Source organism: Panthera leo, chromosome D4 (genome assembly GCF_018350215.1).
Source record: "Panthera leo isolate Ple1 chromosome D4, P.leo_Ple1_pat1.1, whole genome shotgun sequence".
Taxonomy (NCBI): domain Eukaryota; kingdom Metazoa; phylum Chordata; class Mammalia; order Carnivora; family Felidae; genus Panthera; species Panthera leo.
In genome coordinates, this window is record NC_056691.1 from 60603959 (window position 1) to 60625215 (window position 21257).

Sequence of the window (21257 nt, forward strand, 5' to 3'; positions counted from 1 at the left end):
GTAGGATAGGGAAGGACTTCACTTTTTTTTTTTTTTTTTAATTTCAAAAACAAGGACAAATCAGATAGGCAAGAATGAATAACAGTACTTTAGAGAAGGCACAGGAGGGTCACATTATTACGCATATTACAATACAACGATGCAAGAAAAGTAAACAGAATGGGTATGGGAGGAATAATTCTCAATTACTGGGAGTTTCACCCTGAGCTTAATCAATGGCCAGATCACAAATCCCTGGTCTGTCAGAGTCGCATAGGACCTTACAGATCATTCATTCATTCACTCATTCATTCACTCATTCATCCGTTCATTCAATAAGGATTAGGTCAGAGGCTAAGTATATACTGATAAAAACAACAAGTAAAACAACAACAACAAAACACAGTGTTTTTTTTGAGCCACCAGTTGAGTTGGGAAAACAACTTTGCAGATGAATAAACTCAGACACTCAGGGCATTTAAGGTATTTCTCTCAACTGGGATGCCTGGGTGGCTTGGTGGGTTGAGCATCCAACTTCAGCATAGGTCATGATCTCATGGTTCATGGGTTGGAGGCCCGCGTCAGGCTCTGTGCTGACAGCTCAGAGCCTGGAGCCTGTTTCGGATTCTGTGTCTCTCTCGCTTTCTGTCCCTCTCCCCCCTCAAAAATAAATATTAAAAAAATATTTCTTTCAACCACTCCATACAGTTGCAGAGCTGAGCCTGGAACCCGGTGCCTTGCCCCTGCCCAGCCCTCTTTCCCCCATGTCATGCTCCTCCTGCCTTTCCTGACTCAAAGCTGGCTCATCCAAACCCAGAAGTCAGCTGTCAAAGGGACAGGACACATCTAGGGGTAGCTGCCAGCCCGAGAACACTCTCCTGGGAGATCTTTACACACTTTTCATACTGATGGGTTCGCAGGACCATTAAAACCAATGGCCTCCAAGTGTTTCGACCATGTTATCCTATCAGAAAAACAATCTGCAACATGAACATAAATGCAGTGTGGAAATTTACCAAAGGATGGTAGGAGATGAAATCATATCATTTGATTTTTATGTGGCTGACAAAGATCTCTTATTTTGGGTAGAAGTGTCACTCCAACGTGCTTTGCATTATTATAGTTGCTTTGACTTATGGGTTCTCTGAAGTAATCATTTTGGGGTGATTTTTCTGTTTTGGAAGACTCAGCTCATTAAGACCCAATAATACAATTTAGTTAAAACCTGATAATAACAGTCTAACCTGGCATCTGAAAATGGCAACATGTTGCCATAAGTGGGAAGTGAAGAATGGCTGAGGGGGCCTGGGCAGGAAAGGGTTAACAGAACAGGCCTGAGACCATCTTTAGAAAGTCCTGGTGGCAAGGTCGGCTCTCCACTGGCCTGTCTGGGACCTTGGATGTGGGGACGGTTCCCACCATCCCCTCAATGATAAGAGGTGACTCTTTGCCTGAGCTGTTTGTGCACACACCGTGGTTTCCTGCACACCTGCTTTCCTTCCAGGAGCCTGGAATTTTGGTATGTGCTAAGCTGGTGCCCACTAAAAATTCCAGGAACAGTCTCTAGTCAGCCTCCCCGGGAGATGGCTTTTCACATGTGTTGCCACCATCCATTGCTTGGGAATTAAGCGTGTCCCGTGTGATCCACTGGGAGAGGATCCTGGAAGCTTACACCTGGTTTCCCTCAGACTTTGCCCCATGTGTCTTTACCTTTTGCTGATTCTGCTCTATATTCTTTCTCTGTAATAAATCACTGCTGTGAGTACAACCATATGCTGACTCCTTCTAGTGAATCACTGAACTGGGGGTTGTCCTGGGGACCCTTGGCACAATGGCCCATTGCTGTCTGGCATAATGGATTGATCAACCACGCTGTTCTCTGGAGAGTTCCTTCATCAGATTCTCGGACACACCTGCCGCACTGGGACTCCAGGGCCAGTCCAAGTGTTAAACCTTAGGAAGGCTGAATTTCTTTTGTATTTTTCTGTATAAAAAACAAAGATAAATAAAAGCTGTACTCTTCTGCAAGACAATCCCAGTGGGTCACCTTGCACCCTGTGGTGTTCATATCTGATTTAAAGACAGCTCTTCAGACCATGATGAAATAACGCTGGAAGAAAGAGTCTGAAAGCAAGACAGTGGGACCCCCACCATCAGAGCTGCCCTTCCCAGGCTGGGAGAGGCCTCTGCAAAAGGGATGTGATTTCTCTCTCCATTCCTCCACCATCTCTTTAAGAGGGAAATGGACCCTTGGGTTCAGACCTGGACCCTCCTTGCCTCTAAGGTTCTCCCTGGGTTAGTATCTCCACTCTCAGGCTTCAACCACTTTTTCTGTGCTGACACGTCTCTTGTGTCTTCCCCAGCTTCTGAGCTCCAGACCTGCATAGGCCACTGTCACCGGAGACTTAGGTGACACCTAGCTGTGCATAAAACTTCACACTGCACAACCAGAGCTGAGTCCATCGGTTCCATTTCCTTCCAACTCCGGGAGTGATGCCACTATCCACACTATCCACTGTCACCCAGTTAGGGACCCCGAAGTCCCCCTGGGGAATCCTCCCCACCTTCACTCTCCTATTCAGACGCTAAGCCCAGCTTCTGTCTCACTTTCCTCCCAGACTTTCTACCCTCCTTGCCTCTTGCCCATCCATCCAACCCTGCACCCTCCCCTGCCCCCGGCCCTCAGTACTGTTCTCCAATGCAAATCTAAGCAAGTCTCCTAGGTTTAAACCCTTGCCGCCCCACTGAAGGTCAGGTCTTAGCAGGGTGTGACCCCACCACCCCACACCTTTCCAGCCCCCCCCCCCCCCGGGGCACTCTGCATGCAGGTAATTCCTCACTACTTGAACATTCCTCCCCCCACCCCGAAACTGCTCTGGCTCCTGCACCAGCTATGTCCTCTATCCAGAATGCCATTCCTCTCTCTGATCTCCTTCACAAATTCTTATTTTCTGTCCTCCGAAATCCAAACTCATGAGCCACCTTCTCTGAGAAGTTCTTCCAGACCTTGCAGGGAGATCACAGCTGCCTCCTCTTTGAGACTGGCGCCCTCACACACGTTTCTGCTGTGCTGGTCACACTGAAATGCGGTCTATCTGATTATCTGTCTGCCTCTCCGAACAGGATAGTGCTACTGGGGGAGACGGCCTACAATGCTCACCTTTAAATCTCTGGAGCTAGCGCTGGGTGGGGTGCAGGTGATCAGGCTGGATGTGCCAGCTTAGGAGGTAATGAGCTCTCTGTCACCAGAAATGTGCCTGAGCCAAGCACACAAAAGGAAGACCAGAGAGGGAACTGGAGCATTTGAAGGCAAAAAAGGCTGAGTTCATGGCATCCGTGGTCCCTTCTACCCCAAATATTCTGTGAGGTAGTGAGATCCCCCATCATTCCACATATTCAAGTAGAAATTGGCAGACCCCCAGCCAGAACACTGTAGGGTCATCTCCTGCACTGAGGCATTTCCTGCACTTCCTTGATGATGCTTCCAAGTATCTCCCTTCTGTGTGTCTCTATGATGCCAAATAAACCAGAAGGTTCTGAGGGGCTCTAAGGGTTCTGTTTCCAATATGTCACTTCTAATACAAGTCTCTACTGATTCATCCACACAAGACAAATAGCTACTTCACTTTTTCTCCCAAAGCCTTAAACATATTTACTTTTGTGCCATTAAGGTCTTTCTTTTCTCCCCTCAGCCATAAAGTACCCCCCGCCCTCCACCCACTCCCCTGCACACTGCCTTGAACACAGACGTCCATGAGGCAGGGAAAACTTGAGGCAGGTGATACCCGTATCAGTCTCAACTATGAAAAAGGGAAAAAACAATCAGCCACATCTCCAAATGGAAAGAAAAATCTCTGCCCAGAACAATTCTGCTCAGCTGCTTGTTCAATTGATTTCGGGAAGGCCCACCCGGCAGAGGAAGGGCTTTTGTCGCTCTTTGGGGGAACCAGCGTGCAAATGGACACACAGCCTCTCTTGCAGGTCTGTTCTGACACAGCACTGGGGCTGCTGTGCTCTAGGCCTCCTGTCACTACAGAGGCATGTGGGCTCCGGGCCGGGAAGTCACATAGAGGAGGAGCTCTGGTGTGGCTGGTTGGACGCTGAGGGGCAAGCCGCCTTCCTGTTTTCCAGAAACATTCCAAAAAAGGGCCTTTTGTTTCATTCTGATCGTTAACCCAGGCAACCAATAGTGAGATGGCAGGAAGAGAAGACTCAGACTGTCCAAAAGCAAGACCCAAGCCTCCGTTATGGACATCTTCCTGGGGCAAGGGGTGGTGGAGAGATTTGGTGTGTGTCCTGAGGCAATAAGCCTCTGAGGAGCATGCTCCAAAAATTATTCCAGAAGCCCCTGTCTTGCCCAGGGTCCTGTGAGCAAGATCGGAATAGGAATTGCCCTCTGGGATTTGGAATACAGCAAAGCCTTTTGGAGGGGGGTATGATTCTGGGGGCCATGGGAGATGGTGGGCGCAAACGGGGTACTCTGGGACCAGCGGAGGCATCTTAGGAGCCCTGGGGCAAATCAGAGAAAGGACTCCCTTTTGGGAGGAGGAATTTCTGAGAGGCACCCGCTCGGGGCCCTGTTTGAAAGAACTCCCTCCTGAAGGCCCTCCCAGCTAGAGAAGTGAGCAGATCACAGGATGAAATCCAGCTCCCACTGCCCCTGATGCCAATATCCTTGTAGAGTGCACAGAATGTACAGCTGCATTTGGAGGCCCTGGCTCAGGCAACAGAGCACAGAGTGAGGGAAGAGGCCTTCCTTCCCCTTCCCTCCAGGACCCCAGCAGGTGCCTCGGCTGCCAGAAGTTAGTGTATTTTCTGGATGTGCGATGTTTTCGAGATGGGTGGTGGCAGCATGGGGTGTGGGTGTGTGCCGGGTGGGGCCCCTCCTGCATCTCTAGGGGCTGAGGATGCAAATGAGTAGATGCTGGGCCAAGACAGGAAGGGAGAATAGATGCACCATAGTGATTGCAGCTGCTATGAAATTTGTAGGCAAGTAAGAGGCATCCTTTAGGACTTCCAAAAATTCTGAGGGCTCCCCTATCTAAAGTCTTCCCTGATTTGTCCCTTCGCTTTTGGACCTCACTCCCTCCTGTAGGCCTGTCTCCATCAGGGCATACAACATCCTGAATGGTAGTTGTTTGTTTACCTACATCTTCCCGTCTATGCTGTCAGCTCCCTAAGGGCAGTGGTCTATGCAGCCAGCCCTGTGCCTGCAGGCCCTGGCACAAGTAGGTGCCTGGGAAATGTTGTCATGTAAATGAATGACTTATAGGACAAGGTGTGTGGGATAGGAGCACAGCATCTGCCCATCATTTGCTGGAGAGTCTGGGGAGCCTCTGGTGCCCTTCTTAGCCACCTTTGCAAAGCCAGAGGGAGCCCTTCATAACTGAAGGCCTTGGATGGCCCAGGACAGAGCAGCTGGGGTGGGGAGGTCACTGCCCTAAGAGGGGAGCTGCAGCCTCTCCAAGACTCTGGGTGGCTCCAAAAGGCATTGTCAGCTCAGCTCCAGTCCCTGTGGCTGCCTCTCTCTGCCGACCTGAACCTGCCAGGCAAGGCCGCCATCAGACACTCTGGGCATCCCCTGGCCCGGCCGTCCGGCCGCCTTCTGAAATCACAAAGCACGCTACCATGGCCAGACACAAAAGCACAGGATCACAGGCTGAAACAGCCCCCAACCACATTATTACACTGGGTTATCTCTCAAATGCTTCAAAAAGAAATCCTCAGGGCACCTGGGTGGCTGAGTTGGTTAAATGACTGACTCTTCATTTCAGCTCAGGTCATAACCTTACGAGTTCGTGAGATTGAGCCCTGCACTGGGAGCCAGCTTCAGATTCTCTCTCTCCCTCTCTCTGCCCCTGCCCCTGCTCATGCCCTCTCTCTTCTCAAAATAAATAAATAAATAAACAAAAAAAAATCCTCAAGCGAAAGCTATCACTGATGTTTATGGCATCTTCACTGAAAACATCACTCATTCTTCCTAGACTTGAATTTACTGGGAGGCCAGGTGGATGTTCCTAGGTAGCCTTTGTCTTTTGAGTCAGAGTCAGAAAATCCTAGTATCCCAGGAGGGCTAGAAGATGACCCCTGAATCCAGTGCCTGGGCCCCAACCACCTCAACCCTTCCCAGCTGCTGCCCATCCTGAGATCATTCATACACCTCTCATGAGCAGGGTGTGGATGGCTAAGAGCACGTTTCAGGACCCAGAATCCAACCCTGCCTCCCCGTGATGGGGCTGCTCTGCTTCCAGGGATTCCAGCAGTGGCGGGGGGAACCCCTTTTCTCCCCTAACTGATGCTCAAGGTACAAGGTTTCTGGTGTTTCCATTTCTCTTCACACCTAGAGACAAACAAAAAAAATAAAGCAGGGTTCTAAACTTAACCTTTGTACTCTAGGTGTGGCCTGGGAGTTTGTTAGAGATGGGGCATTTCAGGTGCACCCCAGACCTACTGAGCCAGAATCTGCATTCACCGAGATCCCCAGGTGATTCATGCACATTATCTGTGCAGGTAGAAGACAGGCTGGTGGTTACCCTTGAGGGAGGTATGGACTGGAAGAGGATGCTAGAGATGGTCTGTTTCTTGATCAGGATGCTGGATGCACAGCTGAGTGTGGTTTGTGAAAATTCATTGAGCTACACACTTGTGCGTGTGTGTGTGTATGTGTGTGTATACTTTAATAAAAAGTTGGGAAAAAAAGGAATCAGGATTGTCAGCAAGTGGAGGGAGATCTACAGCTAAGCCATGCTCCTCTGAGCTGCCACGAGAGTGGCCCTGGGCTGAACCAGCTTCCCCTAGCTCTCGTGTCACATTCCAATGTCTGGGGACTCAGGGACTCATGTCGGAGAGCCCTGAGTCCCCACCTGCGTCATTCTTACCTTCCTTACCCATTCTTTGTTCTTCCCAGCCGGCCCCGCCCGAGGCCCCTTCCAGCACTCAGGGCGTCAGAAGTGCAGCAGCTTGGTTTTGACTTAGGTGGCAAGCCTGTCCCCGCTCCAGTTTTAGCAAAGCGAGGTCACGTAAGGCCAGAAGTTGTCACGGACGTAACCTACATCCAACTGACCAGCACCAACACCAGTTTTCCAGCCTCTTCTTCAACCCAAGTTCACCCAGCTTTATCAGTGTCTCTCTTAGCCATGTCCGTGGGGGAACACAATTATCCGGACATACTCCCATCATTCACTTACTGACTCATTCTTTAAAAAAAAATTTTTTTTAATGTTTATTTATTTTTGAGAGAGAGCTTGAGCAAGGGAAGGAGGGCAGAGAGAGAGAGGGAGACATAGAATTTGAAACAGGTTCCAGGCTCTGAGCTGTCTGCACACAGCCCAATGCGGGGCTCGAACTCACAAACTGTGAGATCTGAAGTCAGGCACTTAACCGACTGAGCCACCCAGGTGTCCCCCACTCACTCACTCACTCATTCTTAATGAAAACGGCTAACATATATTGAATCCTATTGTGAGGCAGGCACTAAATGCTTTGTAGACACTATGCCATCTAATCCTCACAACCCTATTATTATGCCCATTATACGGAGGAGGAGTAAACTAAAGTTCAGAGATATTAAGTAACTTAAGGTCCCACAGCTGGGAAATGGTGTAGCTGGGATTTGAACACAAGCAGTCTGTAATTCTCCTATATGCTAGGTACTCTGAAATACTTGGGGATGTATCAAAAATGAATGAATAGATCTACAAAAAACACTGAATTGTACACCTCAACAGGGTAAATTTTATGGTATGTGAAGGATATCCCAAGGTTTAAAAATCTGAATGGACAAATTTTGGGTTGGGATAAATGTTGACCACATCCCTAAGAATTTGATGGACCTGCTTCTCTGGTATGAACCAGCTAGCAACAAATATATATATATTTCTCAAAAAGATATATATTTTTTCTTTTATATATGTATATATATAATATATAAGTATATAAATAAATATATATTTATATTAAATAAATATATAAATTTATATATAAATATATAATTAAAATATATTTATAAATAAATAAATAAATATAAATATAAAAAAATATATATATATATATTTCTTAAAAAGAACAAAATGCCTCAGACATCTCTGTAGTCCAACAAAGCTAGTTCCAAACTTCAGTCCTGCCACCTAGCCAGGTACAGCAGACTTTCAGTTTTCTGTCTGGTTAGGCAGAGACAATGAACCTCACCTCGTCAGGAGGTTGAGGGGATATGAAGGGATGTCTGCAGGTGGCCGCAAGCTGGGCCTGGTGAATCACAGAGGATAGTACTGAGTTTCGTGAGGGCTCAGGCCTGGGGGGGGCTAACATGGCATTGCTGGCAATGCTTGAAAGCCCCAGAAACTGTTGAGACCTTTGTTGCATCTAAGCCCGCCTGGGCCTCATCCTCACTGCAGAGCCCCTTCTCACCCCTCCACGCTCATGTGGAGTTTCTGCCTAGGATTCCACAAGGAAGAAAAATGCCGTTTCTCTTCCCCACCCACCTTGCTCCCTCTCTGGGTTGCCAGGGGCTGGGATTCCTGAGCCAGGTCAGCGAGTTAAGTTTGGAGTCGGCCCTCCCACCCCCCCTGGCACCAGGGCTCTGGCCCAGGCCCAGCACTGTCCTCGTAGGCAGCTCCCTGCCCACAGGGGCCACGTTGCTATGGTGATTCCACTACCCACACAGTGTCCAGGGAGACTGCACAGTGTAGCTGGAGCTGTTTGTAAGACTTGCTGAAACCAGGCTGGGAAGATTCCCGAAAGGGTCAGAGGGAGCGGGGGATGGGAACTAAGTGTAGCTGTTTCCCTAGCAGTAGTTGTGTGTGTGTGTGTGTGTGTCCGCACGCACATGCAAGGAGTACATGCTCACACATGTAGCCACCTCCCTCCCTCCCATAATGGCCTTTCTGAGCAGAGGCACAGCCCCCAGAGAGGCAGAATCTCATGACTGTCATAGGTTTCTTCCTGAGGTGGTGTTCATGGTTTATCATTGTGTTCAGTTTCCATCTTGAAAACGGAAAGAAAAAAGGGTGGCATTCATACAGCAGCAGGACTGACCGAACTGTGACTTCAACTACTCCCCACCTGAAGCGGCTTCATGTTCTACCTTGTCGCTTGTCCTATAAAAACTTCCTGCAGAACACAGAGCAGGATACCGGGAAATGGTAACGGTGACGGGGAGAAAGCTGCCTACCTCCTGTCCCCCTCGTTCCAGGCGCCTCACCGGAACCATCGCATTTAGCCCACACTACCATCCCGCAGGGGGATTTGTTACTCTCATTTTACATGAAACTGAGGCTCAGAGAGGCTAAGTCACTGGCCTCAGCCAGGGGCCAGTAAGAGTAGGCGGTGGGACTCACACCCGGGCTGTTCAAGATCTGTGCTCACTGCACCAGACGGCCCTGATTCTACCTCCTTCCTGCTCGCTGTGGGTTTACCGGTGGGCAGGCTGTCAGGCCCAGAGAGAACAGAATCCGAGGCACCAAGTGAAATAAAGAGCCACAACCCCTCTGGAATAGCAGGTGGGGCACAACCCGAATTGCACTCACTGGGGACTGGTATTTAGGCTCTAAATTCAAGCTTTCAGTTCCCCTTCCTGAGTGATACTGGGAATTATTAAATAGATGACCCCAGTCCTAACCCATGTACACATTTGTTCTGACCCAATTCAGTCCAGAGTAGTTAATCTATGCCTCTTCCCCACAGTCATGAATGTGGGCTCCCCTCTGCAGAGCCTCTGAAACAGCCCTGACTGCAAATAAATGAATCCTCAGGGATGGTGAGAATGGGGGCCTAACATCTCCCGAGCCCTCGTGTTCGGAGCTAATGCTGATTTGTAAAGCGCTTTATGATTTATTCATACCGCCTCGCCAGGCTTCCCAGGACAGCCTTCCCCTCACACAAATGAGCGCGACTCCCAGAACAGAATGTCAGGCTTCATTAAAAGAAAAAAAAACCCGGTGTGGGGGATGTCCCTTTTTCTTCTTTTTTTTTTTTTGCTCCCAAGCTTGCGTCACCTGGTGTTTGTAGGATTCAGGTCAAATTCCAGAGAGCACCTGTGCAGTAACAGCCTTTGGCCCCTGACCAGGGAGGGTATAAGATGTCAGGAGCGTCTTTCTGGGAAGAAGGGGCTCTCTCTGCACAGGATGCAGTCTTGACAGTCCAGGGTGTGGGTGCTGGCCTGCAGCATGTGGAAGAGATCCCGCACCTGCTGCCGGTTTGCAATCCAGAACTGTGCAGGAGTGGACGATGCCGAGACCTTAGAGCCACAAGTCCCATCCAAAAGAGACTGCTGTGCAAAAAAGGGCCTACATTGCTCTTAACACCTTAACAGAAAACTGAAGAGTTGCTTTTCGATTAATCTGGCCAACACTGATCGTTTGGCCATCGCTTCTAGCTCTGGTCCTCCAGGCTGGGAATTGGATGAATTATTGCATTTGGGACAATACAGAGACCCAAATGGCTAACCCAGTTTCGAGAGATCACAGTAGTCAAAGTCCAGAAATAAATCCCAACTGCTCATTCTCATTTTACAAAATGAGCCAATGACATTTTCAACTGAGAGTTACTTCTACACAGTTGTTAGCTGCTAACGGGTAAACTCTTTTAGAAAAAAAAAAAAGACCAACAACAACAAAGAGGCAGTGAATATTTAAAACACGGTAATTAATTTTCAAAATAAGATTTCTAAAATTGACTAAATAAATTACCCTGTCTTGGGCTTCCTTAAGTATATGCATTCTCAGTGAGGGTGATATAGTTCCCAAGGGGCAACCATTGGTTCTTAAATGTGAAAATACTACTCTTTCATGCATGAACTATAGATATACATACAGTACATAAACAAACATACAGTATATCTTTGGTATTAAATTTTCATGAGGAGATAATTAGAAAAAAAGTTTAAAAAGGCTTCATAGGGGAGCAATAAGGGGAAAAAGGGATTGAGAAACACTGCTTAAATAGAGAATAATGGCTCTGGGGCACCTGCGTGGCTCGGTCGGTTAAGCGTCCGACTTCGGCTCAGGCCATGATCTTGCGGTTCACAAGTTCGAGCCCCGCGTCTGACTCTGTGCAGACAGCTCAGAGCCTGGAGCCTGCTTCAGGTTCTGTCTCCCCCTCTCCCTGCCCCTCCCCAACTCGTACTCTGTCTCTCTCTCTCTCAAAAATAAATAAAACATTTTTAAAAAATTAAAAAAAGAAAATAATGGCTCTTTTTCTATATGACTCAAAGTCATGCACATAGACAGACATACAGACATCTCTTCATATCTGTAATGGTTGAGATAGATGGGGAGATCTGTTCCTTCATAAGTGGCTCTAACCCTGACCCCAGGTATCGATCCTTTTCTGGTTGGTAGTTTTCCTCCCTCCCTTTTACAGGCTACCCAGCCATTCCTCGAGGGCTGTTTTCTAGCAGTGGCCTGTTAAGTCCATGATCTTAATGTTGCAGGCAATACTGATGTCCCTTCCAGTCTGAAAGCAACGACATACTGCCCTGTTGAACTACAGAAATGGCTGAATGAGTTGTCTTTTGCCTGTTCACGTATTTCCATTCATTTCTGGGTTTGGATCTGTGTTTTTTGAGGATGGAAAACCAAGAAAACCTTATATCCTGTACCATCAGAACACGCAGAATGACTTACAGTGCAAAGTGTTTCGAAGGTCTTTTCAGACACAAAGGATCCATCAAGGCCAAAGAGAAATATCGATGCATAGGAGAGCATCCCTCCGAGGATAATGAGGTTGTTCATATATGGACTCGACATCTTTATCAGCCTGCCAAGAGAGACAATACAGTTAACAGAACTGTTAATGTGGTTATTCCTCCAGCAAACACTTCCTGGATGCCTACTACGTGTATATTGCTGCCAAGGCTAAAGGACAGAGAAACGTAAGCCCAGGCTTCCTCCACGCCCCCCGCCCCCCAAGCCTGTGCCAGCTACTAAGGGCCGCTTTGCCCTCACTAAAGGACCCCGGAAGCTATCCGATTCTAGTCATGGAGTTTTCCTCGGTCAAGTTCACCTATCACTTCTCTAGGGTCAGCTTGTAGGTTTTTTTTAGGCTGGGGCTAGGAAGATAGGGTGCATCTAGAGAATTCTACATTCTAGTTCAGCAGCCTTAAGGGAGGAGGGAGATGAGGGTGAGAAGGCCACACTCCCCTCCCCCTTGCGGAGGGGGCCAGGCCTGGGAGGTCTACAGGTGAGTGTTCGGGGCTGCTCAGGAAGTGTGGTCACCAGGTGGTATACGAGTATTCACTTTGGCTGCCTGGAGCTCGCACAGTCTTGTGCACAAAGAGGGTCACACACATGGATGGGAACACCTCCTCTAGTCATCAGGTGATAAAAATGGACAGTGCATGGGGCTCCTGGGTGGCTCAGTCGGTTGAGCATCCAACTTCGGCTCAGGTCATGATCTCCCGGTTCGTGAGTTCAACCCATGTGTCGGGCTCTGTGCTGACAGCTCGGAGCCTGGAGTCTGCCTGCTTCAGATTCTGTGTCTCCTTCTCTCTCTGCCACTCTCCTGCGCACACTCTGTCAATCTCTCTCTCTCTCAAAAATCAATAAACATTAAAAAAAATTTTTTTAAATGGACAGTGGCGTCCCCATTCCCACCCCCACCCCTATCTTCACCAGGCTGCGGTTGGGGGCATTCTTTATATTCCCAAACTCTACATGCTTGTCTCTCACCTCTTTCAGGAATCCTGCTTTGGCTCCCAGCTGTCCAGCAAGCCAGGCCCGGGTTAGACCATCAGTTGGCTGGAATCCACCCTGAGTAGTGCCTGGCTAACCCTGCACAATCCACTCAGTATGTCCTGTGTTTTCAGGTGCCCCCATGGTCCAGGCACTCTTTTGCAGATTGGAATCATAGTCAGTTCCCTCAACAGTTTCTTTTGTACTCTGCCATTCTGTTAATGCTTTCACATTTTAAAAATGTGTGTCAAAGTGGGAGAGAGATAAAAAGCCTGGTGTGAATTATGGATCACACACGACTTCTGAGCTGGGATCACTGGGTGGGGCCATCCTACACTCGGCCTGCGGAGTCACCTCATGGGTAAGACGAGACCACAGATCTCACTGCCCAAGGCATGTATGTGTGAAGCTGACACGAGACTGGATTCCTAGAGGTCCTTTTGCAAACCACAAACTGCTAAGACCCCTTCCTCCTTAGTACCACAGGAAGTGGGGGAAGGGAGAGGCCAGGAGTTGGGCAGGTTCCCTGGAGGAAAAGGACCTTAGCAAATAGGCAGCATTTAGGAAGATAAAAGTGAGGGGAGCTTGGAACTACTGTGACATTTATTTTTATCTCTTTCAGATTTTTTAATCTGCAAAGCCAGTCAAAAAATTCACATAGACGCCAGCCTCCTGGAAAGAGTAATAGTAATTTTCCACAGGAGGCCAAAAGAATTGGTAAAGAATTAAAGGAGTTTAGTCTTATGATAGGGGCAGCTTGCTGTTAAGATGGGTATTTTGGAAACTTGTAGAAAGGGAATCTAATATTAACTAATTAATATTAACTAATATTAACTTAAACCTGATTATGTGCCCAGGCCTTGTGCCAAATGCTAATTCGTATGGTCATCAGTTAGGCGGAACTTTCTTCAATTTTTTGTGGTGGTATATGGGTTATTGGTGATATAGAAAATAAAACAACGGGTGGGTAAAAATCTTTTCATTCTTTAGGAAATAGATTTGACCCAATCGAACCCCAAAACAACAAAATCTAGAGCTTTCAAGCTCCTCCTTTGCAAGCAAGGAGGGAAAAAACAAAACAAAACAAAAAACAAAACCCCCTGTTCTCTGCAGAATCAGGCTTGTTCCTGGCAGCCCAGAACGTCACACAGTGTGGCTTCTGGGCTCCAGAGCATTGAAGCTGCCCCCCGGGGGATCCCTGCTCTGAGCCCCCGCCCAGTGACTTCCCAACAACACGGAGAGCTGGGTACAGGGATTTGCTATGGAAACCACAGAAGCTGGCTGTGCTTGGTAAACCACTTGGGTGCTGGCCTGTTCTACCCACGACTGACCAGAATAACTCAGACAGTGAGCTGCTCTCCTTCAGAAAGTGAAGAGCACGCGTGGTGGAAAAGAAATCAAAGGGGCGCCTGGGGGGCTCAGTCGGTTAAGCATCTGACTTTGGCTCAGGTCATGATCCTGTGGGTCTGAGCCCCGTGGTGGGCTCTGTGCTGACAGCTCAGAGCCTGAAGCCTGCTTCAGATTCTGTCTTCCTCTCTCTCTGCCCTGCCCCTGCTCATGCTCTGTCTCTGTCTCCCAAAATGAATAAACATTGAAAAAAAAATTAAAAAAAAAAGTAAAAGAAATCAAAGCCAGAAACCCAGGGGACAGGTTCTGCCACACACAGCAATGTGGCCTCAGACAACAACCCTCCCTCTGTCACTGGGCTTCTGTCCTCTCACCTGTAATCTGGGGAGTTATCTCAGGCTCAGGTGAGGATGATGGGAGGGAGGAGCTTCTCAGACTGTAAAGTGCTGTACTAACGGGTGGTGTCCCTTACTGAACTCAGTGATTCCCTCGGGCAATGCTTCCCCAAGACGCGAGGGGGTGGAGCAAAGACTTCGGGGGATTCCCTCTTCTGTGGTTTTCCTTCTGGACAGGAGCATAGCCAGCCTTTGATTTTATTTACCCCAGCCTTCCTGTGCAACCAGCAGCCCTGACTCTGTGTATATGCATGTGCGCGCGCTCGTGCACACATACATGCCCATGCACATGGAACATCTAATCACATCCCAGTGACTGAATGACCACTTTAGAAAACTGCCCCGGAAACTTCTTCTGTGCCCCTGGTGAATCTGTCACAGGATGCCCCTACACGTTATCCATGAGGTTTGTCAATCCAGAAAGCATCATCCAAGAGGAGGGTGTGAGTGGCTTACTTCTGATTCCGGTTCTTGATGTTGAAGAAGAGAAAAGCGCTGGCCATGATCATCCCCAGGATGGTGAGGGCAGAGAGGATGCTGTAGAGAGGTAGGGAGATCTTTCGGAGCTGCTCCAGGATGATGGTCTTGTCTTTTGGTGGTTCGGATCCTAGAAGGCCACGAACAGATATCAGCTGAGCCCAGTGTACGACCGGTCAGTCCTTGAGAACCTCTCTGCCCGCACGCTCTTGCCATCTGGCACCTGTGCACAACCTCTGTGCAGGACACGTCTACCGGGGGCAGGGCTCCAGCGCTTGGTCAGTCTACTCGGCAGGGAGCCTTCACTAGGACTTATTTCTTTCTAAATAGAATCCATAAGGAATTTGTGATGCATTTAATAGCCATTAAAAGACTAGAATTTGATTTGGTCTAATTACCCTGTTGAAAAACCACCCTCATTTGTCCCCACAGGTAACAGTGGCCCGGAAGGCACGGGGCCAGATGCTGTGAGTGGGTACCACCGGGTGCCACTGGGGGTGACGAATCCGGCTTGGGGTCTCACAGACTCTGCTCTGACACATGATAATGACCACCTTCAACAGGGCAGACACCTTGCCTATCAGTTCCATGGAGACAGCTATGTCTCTGGCCGCAGGTTTCCTGCCTCAAGGTCATTAGGTTATAAAAGCTCTTTCTGGTTTTCCCTTTTCATAAGACTCACTAACTGTGGGAGGCAGAAGCTACTGGAATGCCTCCCCATCCCTGCCGCACCAGGACTGGGCCCAAACTGTGGGATTCCATTCCTCTGTGTCACTGCAGAGCCGTCTCTGCTCATTCTCTGAGGGCACCAGGAAACTATGGGAGCCCTGAGGGCCTCAGAGAAAACTCATCTTTGTGGTCACTGGCAAAATTGTCCAGAGGCAGGCTGGCGTGGGAGGAGGGGTGCAGGGATCCTCCTCACTCTGCCCCACTTCTTACAAATCCCTTTTTTCTCAGCTGCTATTTCAAGCTGGGTTGCTGCTATGGAATTGTGAAATGCTGGGCCTTTTCTCTCCAGTGGGGAAACTGGAGCCCAGGGAGACCCATCAGAGATCATGATGACCCCACCATGGCTGTGCCATGGGCGCCCGCCTTGGTTATACCCCCGCTCCCAGGAGATAAGCAGAGGATGTGGGCAGGTGTGGCAGAAGGGTTTGAGATTTCCCCCCCAAACATCTGTGTTTAAAAAACTCCGCTAGCAAGTTCAAAAGTGTTTGGAAACATTCAGTGGATAAAAAGAATTTGAACCATCTAAGCAGTCTAGGGAAGTTGCCAGGTTCGAAAACAGCTAGGTAACTGCTGGCATGGTTCACATAAAGCTTTAAAGCAATTCCACGTAAAGTAACATTTTCAAGGCCTGAAAGTCAGGGCAAGAGCAGACGCAAGGTGGATAAAGCAACACCATTTCTTGCTTCCCAAAGTCAAAGCTCTACACCTGAAAGCGTCTTCCCCCGTTCTCCACTTTCCTCCCCGTGCTCCCAAGTGAACCTCTGGCTGCATCAGGCTGGCTCGGGTGTCTCCTGGTTCCCAAACACAAGCGCCATCTTGGGGGTGCCCATGAGCTCTTGGCTGGGCACAAATCCCTCTCTGGTCCCTGAGAAAGGGGCTGAGGTTTGGAGCAGCAGTTATATGATGATTATGACCACCAATTGCTCACGTAGAAACAATGTCAATTCTCCTCCCCTGTACTCCACTTTCCTTTCACCCAAAACGGCACCTCCACATAACTATGCATAACTATGCACCATAACTAAGACATTATGGAAGCCACGTGGTAACTAGCAGCAGCCTTGAGTTTTCTTTCTTGCTCTTCACCCAATCCATTCACTCGTTATTCATCTAGTCTTTACTATTCCTTCATCCCCCATTATACCTTCATTCACCATCATTAATCATGATCAATCATCATGAATAATCACTTTCTACCTGTCAGGCCCTGTGCTGGGTGCCAGCGACTTAGAGATAACCAAGAAACAGTCCCTGTCCTCAAGAAACTTCTATACTAGCCATGTGACAAGAAAAAGGCAATAATAAGCAATCGTATTTACTGAATGCTTACCATGGGCTAAGCACTTTACAGAGATTTTCTCATTTGATCCACCCAACAGCCTAACAGGTAGAGATTATTCCCATTTTACACAGAGGCAACGGTTTTCTAGATGTTAAGTGATTTTATAGCTACTAAGTGGCAAAACCAGCAGGATTTGAACCCAGATCTGCCTGAGTCCTGTGCTCTAACCATGATGAAAAACTGCTTCTAAAGACAGGGTCCAGGTAGTTGATAACATCAGACACGGAGAAGCCTGAGCACGAAAGTGTAGAAGAGTGTAGTTCTCCCTGATGGAGTCTGGAAAGGCTACAGAAGGGGGAGCTGATCCTCAGAAGATGAACAGCTGGCTGCCCACAAGGAAGACAATTAGGAAAAGGCATTCTGGGCAGAGGGCTCAGCAGGGGCAAACGCGTGGTGGTATCTTGGCATATTCGAGGAGCTGTAAGCAGTTTGGCTGGGGAGATCTGAAAGAAGAGGAGAAGTGGGAAGGGATCTCTGCAGGGGGGCTTTGAGGTGACACCATGGAGTGAGGTCCCTTGCTGAGCAGTAGGGACCATGCAGGGCTCTGAGCAAAGGTGGAGAATCTTCAGCATAGTGGCTGATGGCAAGAGTGCTTTGGCTGTTGAGGACAGAATGGACTTGAGGGAATTAAGAATGATTAAGCCCATCCACAGTCCACCCATCCACCCATGTATCCATCCATCCACTCACTCATCCTTTTATCTGTCCATTCACTCACTCACCCACTACTTTATTCACTCATATGCTCACCTGTTCATTCATTTATTCACCCACCCAGTCACCCACTCACTTGATCAATCATGTATTTATTTTTTCATCAAATGTGAATCTTCAACATGTGTCAGACCCTGCCTGGCATTAGGGGTTAAAAGTCAAGTGGAATCCATTCAGGGAGCTCATGGTCCAATAACCTAGAAATTTCCATGCAAGAGACAGTGACTATGGGAAAGGCAGAGACAAACACTGTGAAAGCCAAGAGAAGGGACCCATTAGCTCAGCTAATGGGGGTGGGGGGCAATCAGGGAAGGCTGTACAGAGGAGGTGTCCTTTGATCTCGTTCTAGAAGCTGAGGAAGAGTTCTCCAGCAGAAGAAGAGGGAATGGTCTTCCAGGAAGACCAGCAGGTGGACAGGCTTTATTACTAACCCAACCAAATGCTTTCTCAAAGAAGGATACAGAGCTAAATTTAGCTGGGCCACATTTAAATAGAATTACACCTGGCCATGAACTGGTTTAAATGTAGATACCCCAGTGAAAGCCAGCTCTCCATGCAAATTCCAGTGACCCCTCTCAGGAGCTGGAAATCCAGCTCCCATGTGAGTGATGGGGACACTATGCTAAGTGAGCGAGCATGTGTGATAAGAGGAAAGGAGGTTCCCTCTTCCCTTGGAAGCCAAGGACTCCGAGCTTGTCCCCAACCCTCAGACAATATCTGGGCCTGGGAGCAATTGAGCAGGCCCCCTTCTATGAGAAGCCCACCTGCCTTACCTTGGAACCTGATAGTGTCGTTGATTATCTCCAGTGTGTCGGCCACAGCGTTGTACTCTCCCACCTTCACCTCCCTGCTGTCTGCGGGAGCAAGAGACAGTGGTTGGTTAGATTGAGCCCTGTGCCCATGGCTGGTGTCCCATGGTCTGCTCCTGTCCCAGTTCTTGCTCCCCTGTGGGCCCTGGCTATATTGTCACAGGCTTTCCTTTTCCCCAGGGCCTCTTCCAGGTAGAATCGCAAAACCTCCAATCTGATCTGGGGTGGAACAGAAGCCCTCTTACCCCATCTCACCCACTGGTTACCCGCCCTTTGCTGTATGTCTCATGGATGGGGGCTCACTGCCCTCGTAATTGGACTTAGTTACCAAGTCCTTCCTGGTCATTGAGCTGAAGGGTCTCTCTATAACCTTCCTCTGGCATCTGGTTCTGTCATCTAAGACCACACAAACCACTTCTGCTCCTTTTGCTCCAGGACAGCTCTATAGACTTGGAGACAAAGACAGATCATCTCCCAGGTGCCAGACCCCAACCTCACCTTACAGAATATCATTTCCAATTCTCCCCTCTCCAGGTCCCTCCTTAGGCTACACCATACAATGTCACTGTGTCTGATAGAGTGTAGACTCAAGGACCAACCAATGTACTTCTTCAGGCATGATCTGGTCAACACAAGTACAGGGGACTGTCCCCTCCTTTATTGTGCACATCATATTCTTATTAATGCATCCTCAGGTGGAATTAGTATCTTTCAGAGGCCACATTGCTCTGCTGGGTCATATCGAGCACAATCTCCTTCATATATACTTGCTCAGGTGTATTTTCAGACCCAAGTGATTCATTTGAATTTACCTTCATCCTTGATACTATTCTGTTGGTGGGTTTAGGTCATTGTTTTGGTCATCTCCAGGAATAGCGATGATGAAAACTGGCCCAGGGCGGTGGCAAGAAGAATGAAGAATGGGGGTATCAGATTTGACAGAGGTTTCTTTTTTCCAAGTAAAATCTGGACAACTGTGTGATCAAATGTGTGGGGGATATGGGGAACAGGGGAGTGAAGCAAGTGCCTGGGGGGATCAGGTACTATTCCCTGAGTGGGGAACTCAGGAGAGGGTCAGAGAAGTGGGGAAGTTGCTACATTCCGGTTTGGGCACGCTAAGCCTGATGTGCTTATGGATCATGAGAGTGGCGATGTCCTTGGGTCTGGAGACAGGGGAGAGTTCTGGGCTAGGGAGCGAGTCAGGGCCATCAGCATGTAGGCTGGGAGCTGGAGCATGGGGGCAGGTAGGAGATCCCTAGGGACAGTGCCAAGGGGAGGAGAGGACCAAGGGCAGAATCCTGGGGAGCGCCAACCTCCTAGGGGCTTGGTAGAGCAAGGATGCTGCAAGGAACTGGGAACTACTGGCCAGGATGCTGGGAGCAGGATGGCGGAGAGAGTGGGCATCCCGGGAGCCAACGAAAGGGACAATGTCATATGTCACTGAGAGACCAGAACTAGGGCAGGGGGTCAGTAGATTTGGTGTGTGGGGTGCTGGTGACCAGAGATGAAGCAGGTTCAGGGGAAGAAGGGCCAAAGGCAAGGAGTGTGGAAGTAGAGTGAAGCCCCCAGGGCAGAACTGGCTTTGACAGGGTTGGGGAGTGGGCAGGGCAGGGTGGCCACGGAAGAGTCACCGAGCCCTGACAACGTGCCTGGATCTGTGCCAGGAACTTTAGGTGCCTTTTTTTGTTCAGTTCTCATGGCTGGAGTTGGTGGCTTCAGTCCCACCAAATAGATGAGGAAACTGAGGCTCAGGAGGTTGTAGCTTTGCTGCCCCTCCCTCATTCTAAGAGTAGAGCCCAGCCTCAAACCCGGGACGTTTCCCACCGCCTATGTTCTCATGGGGCTGCCTTGACGGGATCCCTGAGCAGTGACAGTTCTGTGCCAAGCTGCCACAGGCCACGTGGGCCTCCTGAGTGTAATAACTGCGGAGAGCTGTGCCCACATGCCCACCGTAGGGCAAGCGGGTCCCCTGAGCTGCAGATGCTGGGCATAAGAATGCCATAAGGTGGCGCGGGTACAGGAATTCCGAACATGTAACCGCAGGAACTGCCGGCTGGCTGGGGCTCTGGCTCTGAGTGAATTTTGTTGAAGAGATGCAGATGTGCTACTGGTCCCTTATAAACATTCGGGAAGCAGAACAGGGAATCCCATAGGCCACCCTTCGCTTGTGTGCCTTTGACTGTGGGGTGGAAAACAGGCCTGTAAAAGTCACTCCCTTCTCCCCACAATGGTCTCCCTGCCATTTGGGGGCTGTCACACTGTGCAGGTGGCTGTCGCTTGCCTGGGTCACAGCTCCTAAATGTCACATTAGCAGACTCTGCTGGGAGCTCCGGTATCCCTGCTCTGGCCTTTTGAAGTCCTCAGCCCCAATCAGCTCCTGCCGCTCGGAGGAGGAGGTCCTGATTTATTTATCTGGCGTGGGGAGGCAGCTCATGAAATATGCAGACTGATTGGAACAGATCACCAGGAGCTGGGAAGTGGTGTGGCTGGCACCCCACTGCGCCCCAGCCACACAGCCCGCCCCTCTGGTTCACACACCCTACTGTACTGTCCCTTAGCACCAAAGTAACACTCGGCTTCCCAAGAAAGCCATAATCACAGTAATCTCTCCCTGGGGTACCGCTTGGGGGATCACCGGTGCTTCTCATGTTCTTGGATTTAAGGCTCATGGCAAAACATGAGCTGGGCTTGACTCGCCCCAGTAAGTGAAGTGAACACTCAGAGCTATGTGCTGGGCAGCGACCAAGTGGCCTGAACTTGGCTCCCCTACTTCTGGATTCAGACAGGGCAGAGCTCA

General features: G+C 49.2%; 1 protein-coding gene across 1 annotated transcript in view; it reads right to left on the reverse strand.

Moving 5' to 3' along the window:
* The window catches only part of GABBR2 (gamma-aminobutyric acid type B receptor subunit 2), a 235915-nt gene that overhangs the window by 64962 nt on the left and 149696 nt on the right, over window positions 1-21257 (reverse strand). The window contains exons 9-11 of the mRNA XM_042912093.1: window positions 18425-18505; window positions 14846-14996; window positions 11601-11733 (exon numbers count right to left, since the gene is read on the reverse strand). Coding sequence (XP_042768027.1) covers window positions 11601-11733; window positions 14846-14996; window positions 18425-18505 — 365 coding nt within the window. The remainder of the gene's footprint in view (window positions 1-11600; window positions 11734-14845; window positions 14997-18424; window positions 18506-21257) is intronic.